Source organism: Oculina patagonica, chromosome 13 (assembly GCF_052425735.1).
Source record: "Oculina patagonica isolate OP01 chromosome 13, crgOcupat, whole genome shotgun sequence".
NCBI classification, from domain to species: domain Eukaryota; kingdom Metazoa; phylum Cnidaria; class Anthozoa; order Scleractinia; family Oculinidae; genus Oculina; species Oculina patagonica.
In genome coordinates this window covers 28,299,844-28,320,776 of record NC_135770.1, presented here as the reverse complement: position 1 = coordinate 28,320,776, position 20,933 = coordinate 28,299,844, and the positions used below count along the sequence as shown (strand labels likewise).

Here is a 20,933-nt window from a genome sequence, read left to right as displayed (position 1 = left end):
AATGTGTCCGGGTCCAACTTCGGAATAAAAATAATGAACGACTGGGAAAATAAAAACTTTAGGCTTCAAAGACATTTCTTTCACTATATACCAAATACTTTAACTTACAATTCCTTAAACACATTGCAGCTAAGTTAGTTCGTACATTTTAAAAATTACTCAGCTTATTTTATCACTCAGAACTAGCAACCAACATTTTTACTAAAAATATTTGGCACGATAGTTCCTTTAGAACATAATTCCCTTATATGTTGAATTCGCTTACACCCCAAGCACCTTGTAATTTACAAATATTTTGTTCCATGACAATCTTTCATATTATTCATTCCTTATATTACTCTCCTTTTCGTGGTTTCTCTACATTTAGTGCCCAATATACTTACTCATTATCTCTTCGTTTCTTTACCACTCAGCTACTCCACAAAAAACATTCACTAATAAACGGATGCTGTTTAAGTACATTTAAGGTACATTTTTGTACTTTCATGTGAATTTGGAATTTAGAGTTTAAAACATCCACGTTAGAAATAATACAGTCAACTCTCTCAAAAATGGACGCCGTCGGGACCGGCTTCAACTGTCCGTTTTAGAGAGGTGTCTGTCTTATGAGTTTAGTTACAGGAAAATGACTGAAAAATGGCAGGGACGGGACTAACTACCAGGTGTCCGTCTTAAAGAGGTGTCCGTTAAGAGAGAGTTGACTGTAAACTACAAACATGTAACACAATACAAAATAAGCAGTAAAAATAAAAATCACTTTATACCGTTAAAGCTCTATTAAGCCCGCCCCACCCACCCACCAAGGACATTATTTCCCTTCCCAGGAGAAGGGCACTGTTCGCTCAAAAAAAAACTTAGGCTCATAAATTATAACATAGAAATGATTATGTAATGAAAAAAGTACAAAATGTAATAATACGAAACATGCATCTCCATGTACCTCCAAATCACTAATGCTGATCAAAATTGACTAGAATTACCATTTTGTAAGGGGGGGGGGGGGAAGAAATTTAAAAAGAAGAAAGAAAGGGAGAGACTTAGTAAAGAGACATGGCTAAATAGAGCTTTTACAGTAGTTTGGTTAGCAGAAAAATATTCCATTACTTGACACTTGAGAAATTAACTTCCGTTCCATTTTAAAAAGTTGATTAAAATTTTCTCTAAAATCTTCTAAAAAAGCAAACAGTCAAGAGAGGAGGGGTAGAAGTCAAATTTCATCCGCACCATCAGGGATGTCATTAAGGGCTGGCTGCCGGCTATTTCACCAGCTGAAAGCTCGGGCTGGTTTCACATGAAACAAAGAGTTGGGTAAACTTTTAGAGCTGCCAGGCCAAAGCCAGCTGGGTTTGTTGATGAGCTGGCCTAGTGTTTTCTTAGCTACATCTCTGAACCATATTAATTTGGCCCATGGTTTTTGCTCAATTACGCTGCTTGGTAACGTGGCGTTAGCCTAATGATGTCACACTGACTAGCCTGCAAACAGGCTCCCTAGTGGGGTACAATGGGGAAAAAATTGCTCAGGTTCCTGTTCTTTTTCTTTGGGTTTGTTATGCTTATTGTATCAGGCGGCCTGTTTGCATGCTACATACTGACGTAATAAGCACGTTATTCCTGATTGACTTACCGTCGATTGCATCTACCTGTGAGTGCACGCGCTAAGAACATGTTTTCAAATGACGTCAAACGTCTGCGGTTCAGGTGTCAAACTTTGAAGTTGCGACCGTGCGAACTTTTGCACTCAAATACTCACCATAAACACTGAGTATGGGCGACTTACACTGAATGATTCAGTGAACCTGTGTATGCATTCGACACAGTCAGCATCAGTTTCTCAGAGTCTCTATATCTATCTTTCCACCATTTTGACCGGAATGTGTTCTTTCGGCGCCGTTGCCGTTCGGTCTGCTCTTCACAGTTTGACACCTGACGCAGACGTTTGACGTCATTTGAAAAACATGTTTTTAGCGTGTGCGTTCACAGGTAGATGCAATCAACGGTAGAATTAGAGTATAAACTTTTCAGGTTCCCGAGTTACATTACAAACAAACTTCCTCAGCCGAACTATATAAGCTTGCCTTACTTCCGTGAACAATTGACTTGCACAATACTCTATATAATTATAACATAATTTAACTGTTCAAAATATGTTGGTCATATTAAAGATATCAGAGAAAGCCACCAAATAAATTTAAAAAGTACAAATCTGCCAGGCAAAGGCGACTTGTGGATACACTTCACGTTTCAGGAGCAGTAGTCAGGTACTCTTCAGGACTATGGTAATCTGACAGTGCATTTACAGTCGATGAGTCGTGTGGAAGTTCAGATTTCCGCCGAACAAACTTTCTGTTCTCTGGTTTCTTAGCGGCAAATTCCTGAGAAGAGAAAGATAATGACGGCAGGAAAACGTTAGTCTAAAAAACAACCTGATCCCATGATTAGATAAAGACATTTTTGTGAGTTGTTAGAAATTTAGGAAGACAATGTTCAGAAACTAAATTCTCCTCAGAAGATCAAAGCAAATGTTTGCATGCATGTCATGAGAAGAAAAATGTTCATCAATAGAAATAATAACATGGCTAGCAGAGCGATGCAATTAATTTTACGATACACAAGCGTTCACCGTAATCCAATAGCGCATGCATGCTGAGAGCATGAGCAAATCGCTTCTCAAAATTTATTTCTGCTGCGCAAAAACTTTTTTCTCAAAAATGTTTTTTGACTGTAATGTTATATATCTTGGGAAGTTTGAAAAGTTCTCAAAAAGCTAGAGTTGCTCTCAGCTATTGCCTTGAGCAACTCTCACGCTTCTTTCATGCTCTCCAAACTTCACATGTGCAACATAAATCGATAGTGCACACTAATCCATGAATCATTGTTAAATTGTATTGGTATGCCATCAGATTCTCCTAACTAGTGCCTTAGTAATGTATGGAAACCAGTGCAAAGAATTATTGGTATTTTGACAATCTGGATGCAATAACAATTAAGCCAAATAACCTCTGGAGCAAAAAAAAAAAAAGGAAAAAGGCAAAACCCATTTGGTTTATTTTTAAAGCTGCATTACCATAAAGGAAGATTACATTGGTTTACTACAAGAAATAAAAAGCGTGACAGAGTGCATTGTTGAGTAACCTAAGCACACAGAAATTTTTACAAACACGAAAGAAGTGCATAAAAAAGCATGATGCACAGCCAAGTGCTTCTTGCACTTCTTGAGTGTTCTTAAAAATTCGCAACTGCAAATATAACTCTACAATGCACCAGAAGCAAGTTTTTTTTTATTTCTTTTATAAAGTGTTGAAGAAATTGCGTTTACTTATTCAAGCTGAATGCATTGTAACTCAATAAAGCAGGTGCAAGACAGAAGCCACATACTTTATACTGCTATATTTATAAACTCAATCTGACCAATCATAACACATGCAATTCTTCAGACATTTTACAATCAGGGCTGTCATCACGTTTTTAAGTAGCATTTCATTTTGTACACAACCGTATAACATAACACCAATCAACAACTTCACCATTGAGTGAACTCAGCCATAACAGGTGTTACAGGTAACAGCCCTTAATTAAAGCCTTAATGTAAGCCAAAAAGATCTTGTAGTTGAAGAACATAAACAGCTAACAAATTACCGTTCTTGCCACTTCTTGAATATTAACTGCCCCTTCTTCTACACCTTCCATCTCATTACCTAACTCCATACAAGAGTTCAGCTCTGTATCCTCACCATCAGTTAAACGAGCAATCTTCACATACTGAAACAAATTACAGTGATGATATTAAATATACTGGTACCGTAAAATTCGGAAAAACACCCCTCCTAAAAATAAGAGTCCCTTCCTGCCCGAATCCAATTCCAGCTATAAAAATCCTTCAAAAAATAGCTTGTACCCCTAATGAATGATAATAATGATAATATATTTATATAGCGCATTTTTCATATGTATAAAAATACTGTTCAAATGCACTGTACACATACTCTATTTATACTACACACAAACGCCAGACCACAACACCGGGAGCTTCGTGCCCTACGCTTTGCGAGTAGTGTGTGAGTACAGGAGACGGGACCTACTGTTTATTGTCCTTTTCCTAAGAAGACTAGAATGTCTAACCATTTGCAGATGTTTACAGAATACATGGGCTTATATTACTGGTATTTTTATTACAGCTCTGAAAAATATATAAGTTCTCTCATTATAAGCCCCTGTACATTTAATATTGTTAGAGAATGCTGAGAGACATGTAATATCTATTTACCAACTGTGGGGTGTGTTCGGGTTTCATTTCATTATGTTTGGGAGAGGTTCACCATATATAATTCTTGTATGCATGCACCAAAACCTTTTACACACAGTACCCTGTCTAACTAGAAACCCCAAGATTTTGAAAAACAAATTTCCATCTTATAAAAAAGTTCTCATATACAAGCCCTCCCTGAAAATAAGCCCACCCGAAAGGGTTGTTGAGCAGATATATACCAGGGCTTATTTCTGGAATTTTACGGTATTTACATGTACATCTGAGTTTTTATTAACTGGAGGAGATGACCATACAACATTCAGCAAGGTAAAAGTCTGTGTGTCAAGCCTAGTGGCCTTTATAGGCCAGAGCCTAACCTGGTTTCTGCCTTAGCATGAAGTGACTAGAAGTATTTCTGCTCCCCCCAGGATGGGTTGCTAGTCCATCTTAGGGTTACCCCCCCCCCCCAGCATTAGTTCACCAGTATCCATTTATACACCTGGGTGGAGCTAAAAGAGGGACTATGAGAGTAAAGTGCAATGACCCCGGCCAGGCTCAAACCCGGACCGCTCGATCTGAAGTCCAGCGTGCTAACCATTAGGCCACCCCAACTCCCATCATACAACATTCAGCAAAGGCTTTATTAAATGCTTAACTACAAAACATACACCAAAACCTAAATAAACCAGATAAAAAGAAATTGCACTGTGCCCAAGGTGGGTGAGTTTTTGGTGCAAATCCCACAAGAGATATTTGCTCAGGATTCCAGAACACTTGTTCATTATGTGCCCTTGGCAGTGTACTTACATTGGGGTTCTTACGAGCTAGTTCATCAATTTTTGACCATGCTTCTTCCCTCTCTTTAAGCTTCTCCTTTTCCCTGAAAACAACACCAACAATAACTCTACTTAGGTACAGGTAAAACTAAAATATGAACAACACGTCTGTAGACCCAGGCTGCTGGAGCTTTTAAAGTCTGGGTTGTTCAAATTCTGATTTGCCTGCTTACTTCTTCGGCGGAGGGACTCTCTGTAGTGTGCGACACCACAGCAAAGCTTTTGGATTCCTTTAGTGTAGCATGCAGTCAGTGACAAAACAACAGCATGCCTTCAAGTCCACTTGTTTTGGCTACCATTCCAGTCCTGCAGTGATTTTGTGTTTGCCTGGCTTGAGCTTGTGCCCGCTGTCACACCATCTCACCATAAAGTCATCACTTCACACATGTTCTCTTACTCTGGCAACCTCGGGTCACCTTAGGTACAATTCTTTAGCAGTTTGCACAAAACTGACTCAAGCTTGCAGTCTAAATAATTATTGTTACAAATAATGGCAATACCTTTGTCTTTCTTGTTTGTATTTTTGTGAACACTCATCAAAGAGCTTTTGATTCATCTCCATAAAGAGCTTTAAAGCGTTGTATATGAGGCCGTGAATTGTCCTAGGAAAGCACAGAACATGTTTAGTTTTATAGACAGTTTGACAGTAGAACAGGTAGAACAAGCACTCATGTGGAAAGGCATCTTAGAATAAGTAGACTGAGCAAGTTTGAAGGAAATGTGACCTTGTGATAAGAAGTAACCAAATTATGCATTCTTAAAAAAAAAAAACAGAAATATCCCTGACATGCATCTAAGCCCTAGCCACTGACAAAAAATTTCTAATATTATTTTTCTACCAGTAATATTTTTATACATAAAAAATTGCTTGGTCGTTTTTTACAAGAAAAATTATACATTTGATGAGTTTATTAACTCTGATGATAAGAAACTTCATTCATTAATTTTTTAACAAATCATTCTAAAAAATCATGCCCAGGCCCCTGCTGATGTGCTACAAAAGCATGAGTTACAGCCAGGCTGCAATACGTATTACCACCAAGACAGAACACTTGGATCTAAACGTCTTTAATGCAAAACTTTGTTCTTACTTGTTCCAGTGGTTTTTTGAATGTCTGTACAAAGAAGGAAACATGATGGGTACGATAACACCAGCATTGTCGCTCATTAGGCTCATAACATACTCGTTATTCCAGTAATATAGAGCACGCTCAGCAACCTGCCAAGAAACGGAAATAAACTCTTACCTACGAGTCGATCTCACTATGTAAAGGGGCTTTCATTTATTAGTGCATTGGGGGGGGGGGGGGGTGGCAAAATCACTTGGAGTGGCTTCCAATTATTACACAACCCCTCCCCGTCACATCCCCCCAGTAATTCACCCTGTTTTTTTATTTCTTTTTTTCTGCCCATAATTTGCTGTAACCCCTCCCCCTACTTAGCTTTCCAAAATAACATTATAACGTTACCCCACCTAACAATCTTTCCAATCCCCTCCATGCACTTAATAAATGAAAGGCCCCCTAAATCTACAAGTGGCCCATACAACTACAGCCTTTGCCAAACTCCATAGCATGATGCACCTGGAAGTATTGTTGTCCTAGGATCTTCCACAATTTTCTAGATAAAAATACTTGCATGGCATCTTTTATATGATTCAACCCTCAATGGTAAGAGTACTGATGAAAATGAACCAAAAATGTTGATGATTAACCTTTATTATAAACTCTACTTACTTGAAAGTGTGGACTGGATATACACTTTGCTAGTTGTCGGAAAAGTGGTTCTAAGATTTTTGAGAACTCTGATGGTTCAATGACATCTAGAATTTCTTCCAGCTCATTTAGGAACATCACCTGTGAACAAATTAAACATTTTTATTTTCTCTGTTTCCCTTAGACTTTAGACAAAACACAGACACACAGCTGACATTATTCCAAAACCCAGTGAAATAGGGATGCCTGTGCTCTAGGCAGTCGCCCCACAGAGCCAGAGCTTATCTCGTTTCTGTTGCAAGAAGTGACTGGAAATATTGCTCCCCCCCCCCGCCCCAGCCCCCACCCAAAAGAATGTAAGTCCATCACAGGTTATCCTTCGCCCCCACCCCACCTCATAAAAAGCATTTGGTGAGGTTACAAACGTTTTGACTGTACCCATTTATACAGATTAATAAATCTCACACATGATTTGAAATTGAACACGCTGTTATCAGACAGTGCCTCCAACTTTGAGTTTAGGTATTGTTACACTTTGTTACCCAAGGGGTACCCTCATCTGATGAAATTTTTACCGCAAATGCCTCCATATCTTATGTAACTTGCTATTTATCATCTTGATCTCAAATTCACTAATGAAAGTTTTGTCTGAACCTTTATCAAGGCTATTTTTACTTTCATGTGTTTAATCATTTTATGGACCAAAGTAACTCTATGTCAATCCTTGTCATCAAATGTCTAATATTACTGATTATTCACTGCAAACTTACCTCTTTCGGGCTGTGTACCTTTGGCCAGAATTTCATAAGTGACAAGACCACCTGGTGAATATAAAAGTTGATCCATAAGATGCAAAAAAAGTGAGAGAGATAGCAAATGGACTTACCACTTCTGCAATTCCTGACAATTCAGGAAGCGAAAGGACTGTTAACAAGAGATCTAATATAATTATCAACAGCCAAAGATCAACCAGCCCAGTAAAACGTTTTCAAGTAGTAAGCAAGAAAGCTGGCATAGTCGGCAGCAGAGGCCACAAACTCATTTGGATGTCATCTTGTTTGTATTTATGTCAATGGCATGATCACATCCATTTACAGCAATATTTGTTGCTAAAATAATTATTTGGCTACTAGAATGTTGCCTTTTCTTGAGTTAGACATCAACAGAGACACAATCCATCGGCATACATAACGTAAATTCCTTCAACGGTTTGCAATGCATTATAGGGCGATTTTCAAATATGGCTGTTTTTGGCTGTTTTATCAGCTAAGAGAAACTTTGTTGCTGAGCTTAAGCTTATATGACAAAAGCAAAACAAGATAAATGAAATTGTTGTTTTACATTAATTTGTTGTGTGACTGATTTTATGGCAAAGTTGAACTAAACTCTGATTTATTTCATGTGTAGTAAGCGGCAAAATAACTGGCTGCCAGCACATTTTGACTGGGCTGATGACCACAAGGCAATTTCGCTAGTAACATTTTTCTTACCGGTTCTGTAAGACCAGGGTCTTTTTCCATGAACTGAACAATGCAGTAAGCCAACTGGATAGATAAAAATTAACAACAAACATGAAATAAATGGCACTCATTGCATGCAGAAGTGATGACATTCCCCAAGGGGGTCTTAAATAATTTTCAGGAAACTTGTCAAAAAATTAACATATATTAAATAATAGTAGCTGACAACTTCTGTATTGCATGATTATTAAACAAACGTTGCATTATCTTGTAGCGTGACATCTGGTATACGCCTGTTATACAAAACGCAATACTCAAGTGACCAAGGTGGAACGCAGTCTCGTAATTGTTTTACACAGGCCAACTGTAGAAGATGTCTTTTCACTGAATCTAATATAACTTGTCAAATATAATTTGTCTCTTTCATTTATATTTTGTATTAGTCCTTTCTAACTTTTCAGGTGTATTTTGCTTTGTGTTCTTCATGGCGATTTCTTGTTGTGCTAAACTTGATCTCTGTTCACGTCTCATTTATTCCTGTAGTTAGTTCCCACTCGTATTCAGACAGTTGATCCCGACAGAACCGGTCATGGCCCATGACATAAGGCTATAGACTCACGTTATTGCCCAAAAATATATTCTATTAACTGTAGCTTGCAAACATGATCAGCAACCAATAACTGCTTACAATATTGCCAAGCACACAGACTAGGGGAATACGACCAATAACAATTAAATTAACAATTGCATGTTTAACTCTTAAATTTATAATTTGAAGATGATAAAAGCCCAATGACAAGAAAACTATTTCATCTTTAAGTTTTTTAAGCAGCTGTTACATACCCATAGCATTTCGCTCAGTATGCAAGTGTAACATAACACAAATCAACATCTTAACCTGTTACATCAATTGAACTCAGCTGTAACATGTGCTACAGGTTTTGGCCCTTAATGACAGCCCGAGAAAAAAAAAACATGAAAAAGATTCCGACCTGTGGATGATACATGCTGAGTGCCTTGACCTTGTGCAGCGGCATAAGAACTTTCATCAGAAAGTGCTTATGTTCTTCTTTGAGTGGAAGTGCAAAGCCATTGATAATGCTGTGTATTGAAAATACGACAAGTCAAGAAGGCATAAAAGGTGTAGTATGGATCTATCCTAATCATTAGTATGGTACACTGCATCCAGTGGTCCAGAATCAAGCTCTAGCCAATGTTAGCTCTCAAGCTCCAGTTAATGTTAATATAAAATAAAAAATAAATAAATTACCTTTATTTAGACATGGTGAGGATAAGCTATAAGCTTGTGGGGCCATGCATTCCCCATCGAGTTCGAATTTGGAATTGTTAGTTGTTGTGGAGAGAGGAAAACCGGAGAACCCGGAGAAAAACCCTCAGAGCAAGGACGAGAACCAACAACAAACTCATATGACACAGAGTCCAGGAATTAAACCCGGGCCACATTGGTGGGAGGTGAGCGCTCTCACCACTGCAACACTGCGCCATCCCTTATCAATAGATATTGATAACATTTTAAAACAACCTGAAGAAGGCCAGTAAAACCAGTATACCTTGAAATTTTACAAATTTTAGTTTTTACAAAGATGAAAGGTGACAGTTTCATGATTACCATAAATTGGTTTAGATGTTGAAAACAGCAGGGCAAGGTCGTGTTCACAGCGGGTCAATTTGCCCAGTGCCTGGCCCTTAACAAAACACCTGGTTAAGCACCTGATGACCAACTACACTTTATCTCTACAAAGATTTTACCAATAATGGTTTTATTATCATAATATTATCACAAAACACATAGAATCATTAAATAAGCTTGTTAAAAAATGGTCACGTACAAACAAAATCAGGAAGATCTCCTACCTTCCTAAAATTTCCAGTAGCTCTGCAATCCCATTATGGTGCTCAGTTTCATATATAAATCTAAAAGGGAAAACACTTCTTCAGTGTTTCATATAGAATAATCACATCACTATGGGAGGCGCAGTGTCCCAATGGTAAGCATGCTGGACTCAGGATCGAGCGGTCCGCGTTTGAGCCTGGCTGGTGTCATTGTGTTGTGTTCTTGGGCAAGACACTTTACTCTCTGCCTCTCTCCACCCAGGTGTATAAAAAGGTACCAGCAAATTTACTGCTGGGGGTAACCCTGCAATGGACTAGCATCCCATCCAGGGGGGAATAGAAATACTCCCAGCTGCTTAATGCTACAGAAACCAGGATAAGCTCTGGTCCTGATGGCCCACTAGGCTTGACGACAGGTTTAATAACATCACTACTGTTAGACAAGCTCATTCAGGAAACACGACAGCCAACTAGTTAGAAGAAGTCCATTCATTTTACAAAAAACATGTTTAATCGTAAATTCTCGTCACTGAATGACGGGAGAACTGAACAAGTACAACACCAAACAATGTCGAGTGATTAACTTGTGTCCAGGTCCCTGTCTCTGAGGTTGGGTAAATTAACCATTTGTGTGGTTCCAGAAAATGTCCATACTCCCCCCACAGATGGGATTGGAAATTCCTGGGGGTGGGATGGGTCTCAAAGGCCCAAGAACTTAAAGGTAATGTATGAAACTCTATTGGAATTTCCAGAGGGGTGGGGGGGGGGTTCCTAGGGGAAAATCCCTTCCATGGGGGAGGTACGGATAATTTATGGAACTACACATTACACTGTACCTTCAGTCTTGTACACACAAAACTATCAAGAAAGAAAAATTCACCTGTAAAATATGTTATTTATATGTTTCCTGATGTATGCTCTAAGTCCAAGGAACTTGCCATAAATTCTATGGAGGACTGTCTTGAGAAAATCTCTTTCTCTTGGATCCTCACTATCAAACAGGTCAAGAAGCTAACAAATAAAATGCAACAAATAATTAACATGCTGGACAGTTTAAGGGAATAAAACATCTGAAAAAAATCTGAGGATAATTGTGAGTTTTTATCACTGATTCTTTGTAGAGACATACAGTAGAATCTCCATTTCTCAAGCCTCTGGGGGAACCCAAATTTGCCTTGAGAAATTGGAAGGTTCGTGAAATCAGGGGTAAAATTACAGAGTACTATCCAAGGGAAACCAAAATTGGTTTGAGAATTCAGAAGTTGGGATTCTACTGCCCAAATTGCTTATCTGCAAATTCAATTATGCAGATGTTTGTCTTTAGTCCTCAATAATGGTCCCTTTATATTTATATTTTCTTGGATTATGATTATTAAAGACTAATTTAACAAGTCCTAATGAATCCCCCCAACAGAACTGAACTGTCAAAGTTCAACTAGCACCCATAACATGTCTAAAAATTGCAACCACTATTCATTTTTGGGGGTTTTCACAGGTGCAGCTTGTATAGGAATACACTTAACTGCTGAAAAGTGTTTTTATGTTAATAGTTAAGATTTCTTTACTTTACCTGCATAACGAATTTTTGATCAATAAATTTCTTGGCCAATGCTGGCTGAAAATCTTGAGACTCCAAGAACCTCAGGAATAATTCATAAACAATCTGAAGACAAATATTAAAACAGCATAAATATTAGTACTTGACAACAAAATATAACATGTCAGTTTGTGCTGTATGTATGCAGTTCCAATTTTTCATATTCTATAACCAGCACATGTATGTGCGGGACAGGGGAGTCTGAACCACCCGCTTTCTGTACCATATATTCTCAGGTTCTATAATCTACAACTGTATTTGTATTGCAAAATATTATGGAATGTTGCAAAAGTTTTCTCACTTTTCTCCCAGTTAAGAATCCCACTTCCAACCCTCTCTTCTCCCACCTCCCTCATACCCACTATTCTCTTCCTGGGCTCCTCTCCCTCTGCCAGCTTCCCACCTCCCTCCCCCCTTCCCATATACATTGTCATACAGTGACTGAAGATAATGAAGGCACACTTTTTGGTCTACAGATAATTTATTGTAATGGTAAACCATATGGACCATGGATTTCATGAGTTCTGTGGTTTACTGGTTCATTAAACCACAATGGGTGGTCGGAAAAACACCAAACACTGCATGAAAATTGGCCAATAATGTTGATATCGCAAACCGCAAAACCATGCCCCCCTCATAGAGAGGTACTTAGAGGGTTAAGTGCCTTGCCCAAGAACACAACAGAAGGACCATGGCCAGGGGACAAAACAGGACCAAATGATCCAGAGTCCAAGCTAACCATGGACTGTATCACATCACCGAGCTGGCTGTAACATAAAATTATCTAATTTCAACTCAACCTGTAGATGAGGCCAAGCAGCTTCTAAATTAGGCTCATCTTCTTCTGGATCAAACTCTGCACCATTAGGATTAGATGGAGGGGGTAGAGTCCTGAACGTGTTCACAGCAAACTATCAAACAAAAAATAATAGTCACCAAATTATTCTACATTTAATTTATTCTTATTAACCGCCAATTTGAGATAGGGATGGCCATATGGAGGATTGCATGTTTCAAGTCGGACTTCACTTGAAGATTGACAAGACCAATAACAAAGTAACAAGGAATATCTCTCAAAAGCTGTTTATGTGAGTTGTATTACTATACAATTTCCTTGCCATCTCTTTTCACTTGCCATCAAGACTTTAAACAATACATGTATGGCAATACAACACACAAAAATATGTAAAACCAGCCCAGTCAAAATGTTTTGAGTAGCTGGCAAGGTGGCTGCAGAAGTTAAGGCAGCAAAGGGAGAAGCAAGAATCGGACCAGATTATGACTGGGCTGGTAAAACATATATCAATCAATGAAGAAGGATTTCTCTTTACCATGCGGGTAACTTCAGGGTAAATAGGCTCTGTGATTACACCTTTGTTGTGTGTGATGAAGTCAACAATTTCATTGAGTGCAGCTCGCTTGACTTCTTTGTACTTGAGATCACTTAGAGGATCCATAGCAAAATCAAACAAAATACAGCACTGCTCGATCTTTTGGAGGAAAAGCTGTTCACGTTCATTTGGTGCTGTGTCTGAAAATAAAAAAATAAAAAATTAACAAAACCTACAGCAATAGAAGCAAGTAGTCAAATTGTCAGTAGGTTTATTCAAGGCAACTGAAGTGCCCATGGTAAAATTACTTAAATGAATGGGATATGTTGGCACAACATTACTCGACGCTGTTAGGCACAACATGGTGCAATTGTTTGTACACCAAGTTGGGAAATGTTGTGTGCTGTTGGCAGATGTTGCATGAAGTCTGAAATCAGTTGAAAAAACATTGGCCAACATTTCTTTTGTTTTCATGATCAGTGAGGGGTTTTGCATCATGTTGCATTCGTTTGCACCCTTCAAGCAACATTTGTGGGCTTGTGCCTGCATGATGAGTGCTTAGTAACCATGGGATTTTATCCCAGATTCCCTGCAGTCTAAGCTTCATGCAACATTGGCCAACATGTTGCAACCATTTGAACACCCTTGGCCAACCTCTCACAATTTTCACCCAACAATGTTGGACAATGTTGTGCACAGGCCTTTATTGTTGTCACTAATGCAGAAGTTAACAGGATACTAAGCCCATAACTTGGAAGCCAGATTGGATTGTTTTCAAGACCTCTGCTAGGACAGCTTGCTGGATCCTCGTGTCACTCAAGCATTTCCACCACAACAAGGTCAAGATGGCCAATCAAGGACGACACTAATTTATTTTTTTTTATTTTTCATATTATACGTCTTCTTGAAAATGATAATAAATTATAACAAGAATAGAAAGTGTTTCACTGGAACCCCAATTAAAAAGCAGTCTAACATAGACATGTTGCGAGTGTATATTAGCAGAGCTGAAAAAAGTCTGTCGGTCTGTGTTTAGGGGCTGTGTTATGAAACCATCAAGCAAATATTATTGCGAAACAATTACAGGCTGCCACTTCTTCTGTTTATACAAATAACAGCTGAATTTTGAAATCTAAAATAGCAGATAGATACATTATGAACACCATTCACTGGAAGGAAATTAGCATTTTGCTGTCCTTTGCACAATGAATCCAAAAATAAAAATGAACAATGAGGTATTAAAAGAATATATAGCCAGTCAGTTAGTTATTGTAAATTATAATAATAATAAGGGAAACATACAGAATTTTACTTCAATAAGGTCAATATTATTTCCAACAGCTTGCAGGACAACCTGTTTTGGAGCAGTTTAGAAAAGGTACCGTACATACTAGGTTGACAAAATTTGTTTGCTTTACAAAAGTCATGGCAAATTTTGTCTCCGCTAAATTTTCAATGGGTTGTTCCAGAAAAAATCCACACACCCCCGACGGATGGGATTCTGGAAATTCTCGCGGGAGGGGGGGTAAAAGGCTCTGGAAATCCAGGCGGGAGGGGGAGTTGAACTTCAAAAAGTCTTCTGCGGGGGTCATTTCAACCGATAATTCAAGCGCTTCGAACGTTTAGTTCGGTGACACTTCAGCGCCCTCAGATCCTAAAAAAGTAGATTATATTTTTGTTCATATATTTCTCACCTGACATAAATGATAATCTAAGTTTCTTCACAGGTCCTTTTATAACAGAAAACATTAAATTAAGATACAAAATTAAAAAGAACCCGTCACAAGATCTCACAACGTTGTTGCAACGAAGATTGTGAAACGCCTGACACATTTCTACTCTGCAAAAGCCTGGTGACGAATGTTGTTCACAGCGGACTTTTGACACAACGCAATGGACGAATCTGAAAGTCATCTTAAGCCGCTTTAAAAATAATTATTGAATGTACATGTTAGAAATTCATTTCGTGATTGGGAGCTGTTTCAAGTGCTTTTTTCTTGGCTACATTCTCTTCCGCATAAATTTTGCCTTCCCGATTTACTGACGAAAGCCAAAAAGACTTTTTGTAACTATGGGCAGTATGGCGGGCATAATATTAAACTGAGAAAGCGGTTCACAACGCGAGTTTCAACTTTCCTTCCACTGCAGATTAGAACTTCTGGCTCTTGAAGGTAGGATATGTGAATGAAGTTATCCAGTCCTAAGTTATAGAAGAATTTGGACGATAAAGAAGTTTAGACTTTTGTTATTCGAAAGATTTTGATTTAGAAGTTCTCGATCTTCAGTGGACGGGACTGACCTTATGTCTCGAAAAGCAGGTGAAGAGGAATGACTATTTGACTCTTTTATCATATTTTTTACTAATCGTATTACTTTAGGACCATATCTAGCGCAGAGTAGAATAAAGGGCAACTGATTTTAATGAGCTAAGAATGTAAACACTCGTTCACTTTTTCGTATTTTTGCTCCTTTCTTCTTTTAGTTCCACGCGATAGAATTCTTAGCTTAATATCAGCTGATGCTTTAGAAATTAAACAAGAACATCTTCTAGACGTGATTGTGCATATTTTCTATTAAAATTTAATTAAATTTAAGCATAATATTTTTTTTCTGGAAATCCAGGTGGGAGGGGGGGTCTTTGGTCTTGGAAATCCAGACAGGAGGGGGGTTCTTGTGCTTCAGGAAATCCAGGTGAGAGGGGGGTTAAAAAACGACCCCATCCGTCGGGGGTGTGTGGATTTTTTCTGGAATAACCCAATTGGGTTATCATGAACACACTTGAAAACACCAAATTTTTTGATAACCATAAACTATCGATCACATTGTTGCTTCTGCTGGAGACACTCTTTGAAAAGTGAGGTCAAATTTATTTGATTGACATTTCCCTTAAGATAAAGGTGCATAAATTGAAAAATCTGTCAGTTTTGATGCTTGAAAAAATTGTCCTCCTCTGAGCCAGGACGACGGTGCCTGTGAAGTTTGGTACAGCTTGATAAAATTTGGTAGGAGAAAAAAATCACCATCAAATGTGCACTTGTAAAAACGGAAGTGATTATAGATATTTTTGCAAAATGAACAATGCAGCGAACAGAAAAGTGCGTATGGTACCAAAGTGATAGAAAGTTCTACGCAAAGCCATTAGCACATAGCAAACAAACCACTTGTACCTAAACTACCGGTACTTTTTTACACAGAAAACAATACACAGGTAATTATAAACTAAGGAAATCTTCTACTTTATCTCTTGCTTCCTGGTAGGACATTGTTTGTTAGTAAATTAGAATCTACCAAAAAATAAACACAGATGTGAAAATTTCCAAGCACTACCAAACTTCATTTTTTTTTTTTGCTTTTACCAAAAATACCAAACAAATGATAAATCCCAACATAAGATATTCTTTTCCTCAAGATAAAAAAAATGACAAGCTCAATGGTCACCTTTGCTGTACACATTGTTTTGTTTTTTTTTCAATTTTTCAACTGTTTAGCATATAGTAAGCTTACATGTACCCTTCGGTAAACTTGACCTCAGCCATACATTTCTCAAAGATGTACCAATGTGTATATTAGCACAAAAATCTGAAAAAGTCGGCTATGAAATGTTGAAGGCCATTTTTCTCTCGATGTGCCGATTTTAAAGCCTTTTGATTATGAAAAGTTACGTTAATAAGCGAAAAATTTGTCTGACAACTGTACGCTTAGAGTATTTTTAATTGAAAAATTATATATTTGACTTCGCCAAAATGTTGTTTACAACAATATCCAAGAGAAGCTAAAAAATTTCTGTTTCCTTCTGTAAAGAAATAGAATTAATCGAACAAAAAATAGACGGTTCGTATCACCTTTTTTTTATAAATTTGAAATACAAAAATTGGATAATTTGTGGCTCTTGTGGTGATCGTAAACCTCCGACAAAAAAAATTATCAGATTAGCCAAGTTCTTTAGCTTTTAAAATATTCACTTAAATATCGTTACTTCGGGCATTACTTCAGCAGACATTCATTAATTTAGAACACTGTTGTTAGATGCTGCTGCAAATGGTAGCAATTGCAAAAAAATTAACCCTAACAAAATGGATGAAATTGTAAACAAAGCTGACCTGATGCGAAAGAGCAGGATACATTTTTCTCTAACTGAGCAAAGAACCCCGGTGAACGTGTTTTTAATAGAGCAATTTGCGCCAAAACTGCCCGAAGACAACAGTGAAAAGGGCAAACGATTACCATTTTGAATTAAAAACAATTTTCGCTTCAATATAGCACGTTTAGAATACCCAAGGGCATTTAAAATGTGCGAAAGCAAAGAAAAATACTTCTCGAACAGCGTCGCGTAATCTTACCTTTCAAAGGAGGCAATTTCACGATCTCGCGATTGTCGCTCACATTGAAAGACGAAGAACTTTGCCTTTTTTCCTTCCTCATAATTGACGGGCCATTTGCATATTGCCGGAGCTTGACTGCTTGACTCGGTGGATGAGATACGGGCTGGGACTTCGGTTTTGCCTGCATGCAAAGTACAAGAAAAATCACACACAAAAATTAACCCGTCAACACCCATCCCAGTAAACAATATCTTGATCTTTGTGTGAATCACTTTATAGGCATCAAAGGATTTCTCGACTCAAAAACGAAATTTTAACCTTACCTCGTCACCGACAACGTCTCCATTTTCTTTATTCGCCTGTTTAGCACTTCCCCCGCTTTTTGAAGCCTGTTATTTGACCAAGAGAAATAAAGAGAGCACATCGAACGATCGATCTGTCATAATTGCCAAATTGTCTTCGTGGCCATGTTCAAGGTATAAACAGCCAAAATAAACGAAATATACAGCATCTGATACTTTACCTTCTCTTTCTTCCCTTTATTTGGCATTGTCGTGATCCATTTAGCTAGTGTAAACGGGAAACATAGAGGAGATAAACATAGATTTTGCAGTTACAACGTCGAGAGCTGTGGACATCGATATTATGCAGTTCTCTTCAGAGCAGCCGAAAGCTGTTCGTTGATTGGTCGATATTTTCTATGGCATTCGGCTGATTCGGCTTATCACGTGGTCTTTTCTTTGATGAAAGCGCGGGAATAGCCTTGTGTATAATATCAGGAGCCCATATATGACCATATATGAAATATCTAAGATATTTTTTTACAGCATTTTTTGCGATATTTATAGACTTCTGCTACAGTTGCACGTACATCTTAAAAATTACTTTCTTAAAAGAAAAACTGTCTTTAACGTGACGATCGATGGCGAGGGCCCCCTTAACAAGGTCAACAAGAACGTTCTGAAATGTCGCTAGACTCGAGCTCCGGGCACCCAAGTTTTTTGTCTTCCTTTACACTTTATAAAACTCGACAACACTACAGCTTAGCTGAAGCGTTTTCTTTAATTCTGGGAGAAGGCAATGGCGAAACAACATTAATCTTGTAGCTGCATGCCATCAAGCAGGTCAGAAGACTATTTTCGGCGAGTTATTGACGGCTTTGTGTTGATTGCGCTGTTTAAAATTGCGCGAATGACACACATGATGACGGAATAGCAACACTCAAGTTGGCATGGGCTACGTATATACTTCCTTGTCTCAAAAGAGGCTGTATTTAGAATGAATGTCATATAATATGGGAGCCTAATATATATATATGGTTACGTGTTTACAGTTTGAAAACTGAGTGGCACACAATATTATAGCCAGCTCTTCAGCTGGCAGCTTCAGATGTTATATCACGTATATTGATGAATAGCTTTTGGAATAAACCTGCGTAGGTTTTTCCAGCTAGATAACCAGGGTAAACCAAGCGTTAATTACCAAGGGAAAAGCCCTGGGAACGATTTTTTTGTTGAGGGGCCTGAAGAGGTAAAATGGGAACTGGGATTTGGGCAGATTTTCGCTGGGAAAATGAGATTTGGGTCACTGGGGCTGTACTGGGAATAACAAACAGATACAAGGAAACTGGCATTGGGACTTGGCTAGTTTTAAATTTCTTTTGTTTAAAATCTAGCCAATCAAATCATGTGTCCCTTGAGCCTCTTGTTCCTCGTGAGCTCTCGTTTCCCAGGCTTTGTCGGCTAAGAGGGACAAGCGGCTCTGGAGACGAGAAAATTGAAGAGAGAGAATGGTTATCGTCTTGTTGGAATTTTTTTGTCAAAAAAAAAAAAACAAAAAAAAAAAACAAGAGGATGAGCGGAAGTGGAAACAAAAATACATTATGCTATTCATTTGACGTAAAAGCAATAAGAACTCTTACAACTTTTTTACGTAACATCAACTCTTACGTAAGGGACGTATTAAAGTTTCGCAATAACCCAATCCATAGCCTTTAATTTCTTTATACCTTACATGGAAGAGTTGCCGGTTTGACAAAAGAAAAAAGAGAACTCATAACATTCTCCGGATCGCCCCTTTCTCCGCCGGAAATCATTTGGAACTCGGTGCCGAATCTAACGAAAATCGACTTCGGTTCCAAAATCAGCTTCGAAGTCCCTTGTGAATTTGCACCGATGACAACCAACGAAAAGATCAGTGAATTTAGCTGGACCGGTCCTGCGACTTGAAATTCGACTGGCTTTGGATTCGAAGGAAGAACGGATGTTTTTCAAGGTATGTCATTTACGTATTTAGAAGAAGTTGAAATATTCAGTCAATAAAATCAGTTTACATTTATCACTCGTATCTCTTGCTCGTATCGAATAAAACTCAAAATAAGTAATTTATATGCTGGCTTACAGTGAAAACGCAAGAAAGGTTTGTGTTATTTGTGTAAGTAACGGATCATTTCGGTGAATGACGAAGGCTTGCTATCCCCTCATATTTTCTTTAGTGAAATTTCACCTTGACCCTTCGCAATAATAGGGAAGATATAGCATCTTGTTTTCGACCGGTAAAAATGTTGTTTTGGATAGGGAGAAACGCCAGCTGCGATAATCGGAAAGGTAACGATAGCTCACAAATTTGGGCAATGAGATTTTGTTCTGTAAACGTTTCTGTTACTTTGTTTAATATTCAGCTAGAAAATCCGACTGAAAAAATATTTAACTGTGTTAGTTTAAATAAATATCCCCGTAAAAAGGCCCTAAACAATACGGGGAAACGGTACAACGATCCCTCCTCGTTGGGTGCCCTTGGGTAGATATAACAGTGTAACCAATCTTATAAATTGTTCTCGTCAGGAAACAACTTATTTTTTAATTTTTTGTTCACTGTCTTTGGATTAAATAATAATTAATTGTATAGTATGTTTTACGCGGATTTATTACAGCACAATGAAAACCATTCATGAAAATCACCCATTTCTGGCGATATTTCCATGTCACAGTAAGGCAAGAAAGCCGAAGAAATGAATACTAAAAAATAATCTGCAACATTTTTGTGAGTCAAATTTTGATATCAAACAAGGATTTCAATTGTCCACTTTCTTTGACGCGAAAAGGCAAAGAGGACTTTAATTTTTTTTCAACATAGTTTTATTTTTGTTGAGATACGCTCGCTATATTATTGTTATGCAATACTTTCGAGAGGAAAACCATTAAAATTCTACGAGAGACTGTTTTTCAGTCTACACACAAGAAAGAAATGAAAAGACGGTCGAATGGGATATATAGAGCATTGTATCACTTCTTTTTATCCGATGCCCGTTTAAGAATAACTTTATTGCATAGATAACGGTGGAAATCGGTCGAATATTTTCGACCATTTTGCGCAGATTGTCCGCGAGGTTATTCGATCGTTTCCGTTCATTTACTAAGCACACCCAAAGATTTCTACAAATTTACGAATACTTCTGAAGATTTCGAGGAAGATCCAAAGATGTTCCGACGACTACATTTTATTTCAGATCAGTCAGACACAGACCACTTCAGTTCAATTTATCGAGTAAATCCCAGTAGAACGCTGATAAC

The 20,933-nt window shown here is 38.0% G+C and overlaps 1 protein-coding gene across 1 annotated transcript; it reads right to left on the bottom strand.

Annotated features, from left to right (window-relative positions):
- Positions 1-424: 424 nt before the first annotated feature.
- LOC144636293 (serine/threonine-protein phosphatase 2A 56 kDa regulatory subunit gamma isoform-like) lies at positions 425-18,017 on the bottom strand. The gene is made up of 18 exons (XM_078495464.1): positions 17,885-18,017; positions 17,685-17,750; positions 17,380-17,542; positions 13,040-13,239; positions 12,509-12,619; positions 11,682-11,774; positions 10,992-11,122; positions 10,133-10,192; positions 9,250-9,358; positions 8,288-8,341; positions 7,568-7,618; positions 6,819-6,938; positions 6,174-6,301; positions 5,583-5,684; positions 5,054-5,126; positions 3,637-3,759; positions 1,996-2,372; positions 425-1,619 (listed from the first exon to the last, which is right to left on the bottom strand). The coding sequence occupies exons 1-17, from the start codon at positions 17,909-17,911 to the stop codon at positions 2,235-2,237; spliced, it is 1,749 nt and encodes a 582-aa protein (XP_078351590.1). The 5' UTR covers positions 17,912-18,017; the 3' UTR covers positions 425-1,619; positions 1,996-2,234.
- Positions 18,018-20,933: the final 2,916 nt, after the last annotated feature.

Bases quoted from the DNA above. Each gene is read 5' to 3' on its own strand.
- LOC144636293 (XM_078495464.1), bottom strand. From the start codon at position 17,911: ATGCCAAATAAAGGGAAGAAAGAGAAG. The intron at 9,359-10,132 runs GTAGGAGATCTT...TTCAATACACAG, and splicing joins CTACTGGAAATTTTAGGAAG to CATTATCAATGGCTTTGCAC. The intron at 2,373-3,636 runs GTAATTTGTTAG...TTCTCTTCTCAG, and splicing joins TTCAAGAAGTGGCAAGAACG to GAATTTGCCGCTAAGAAACC.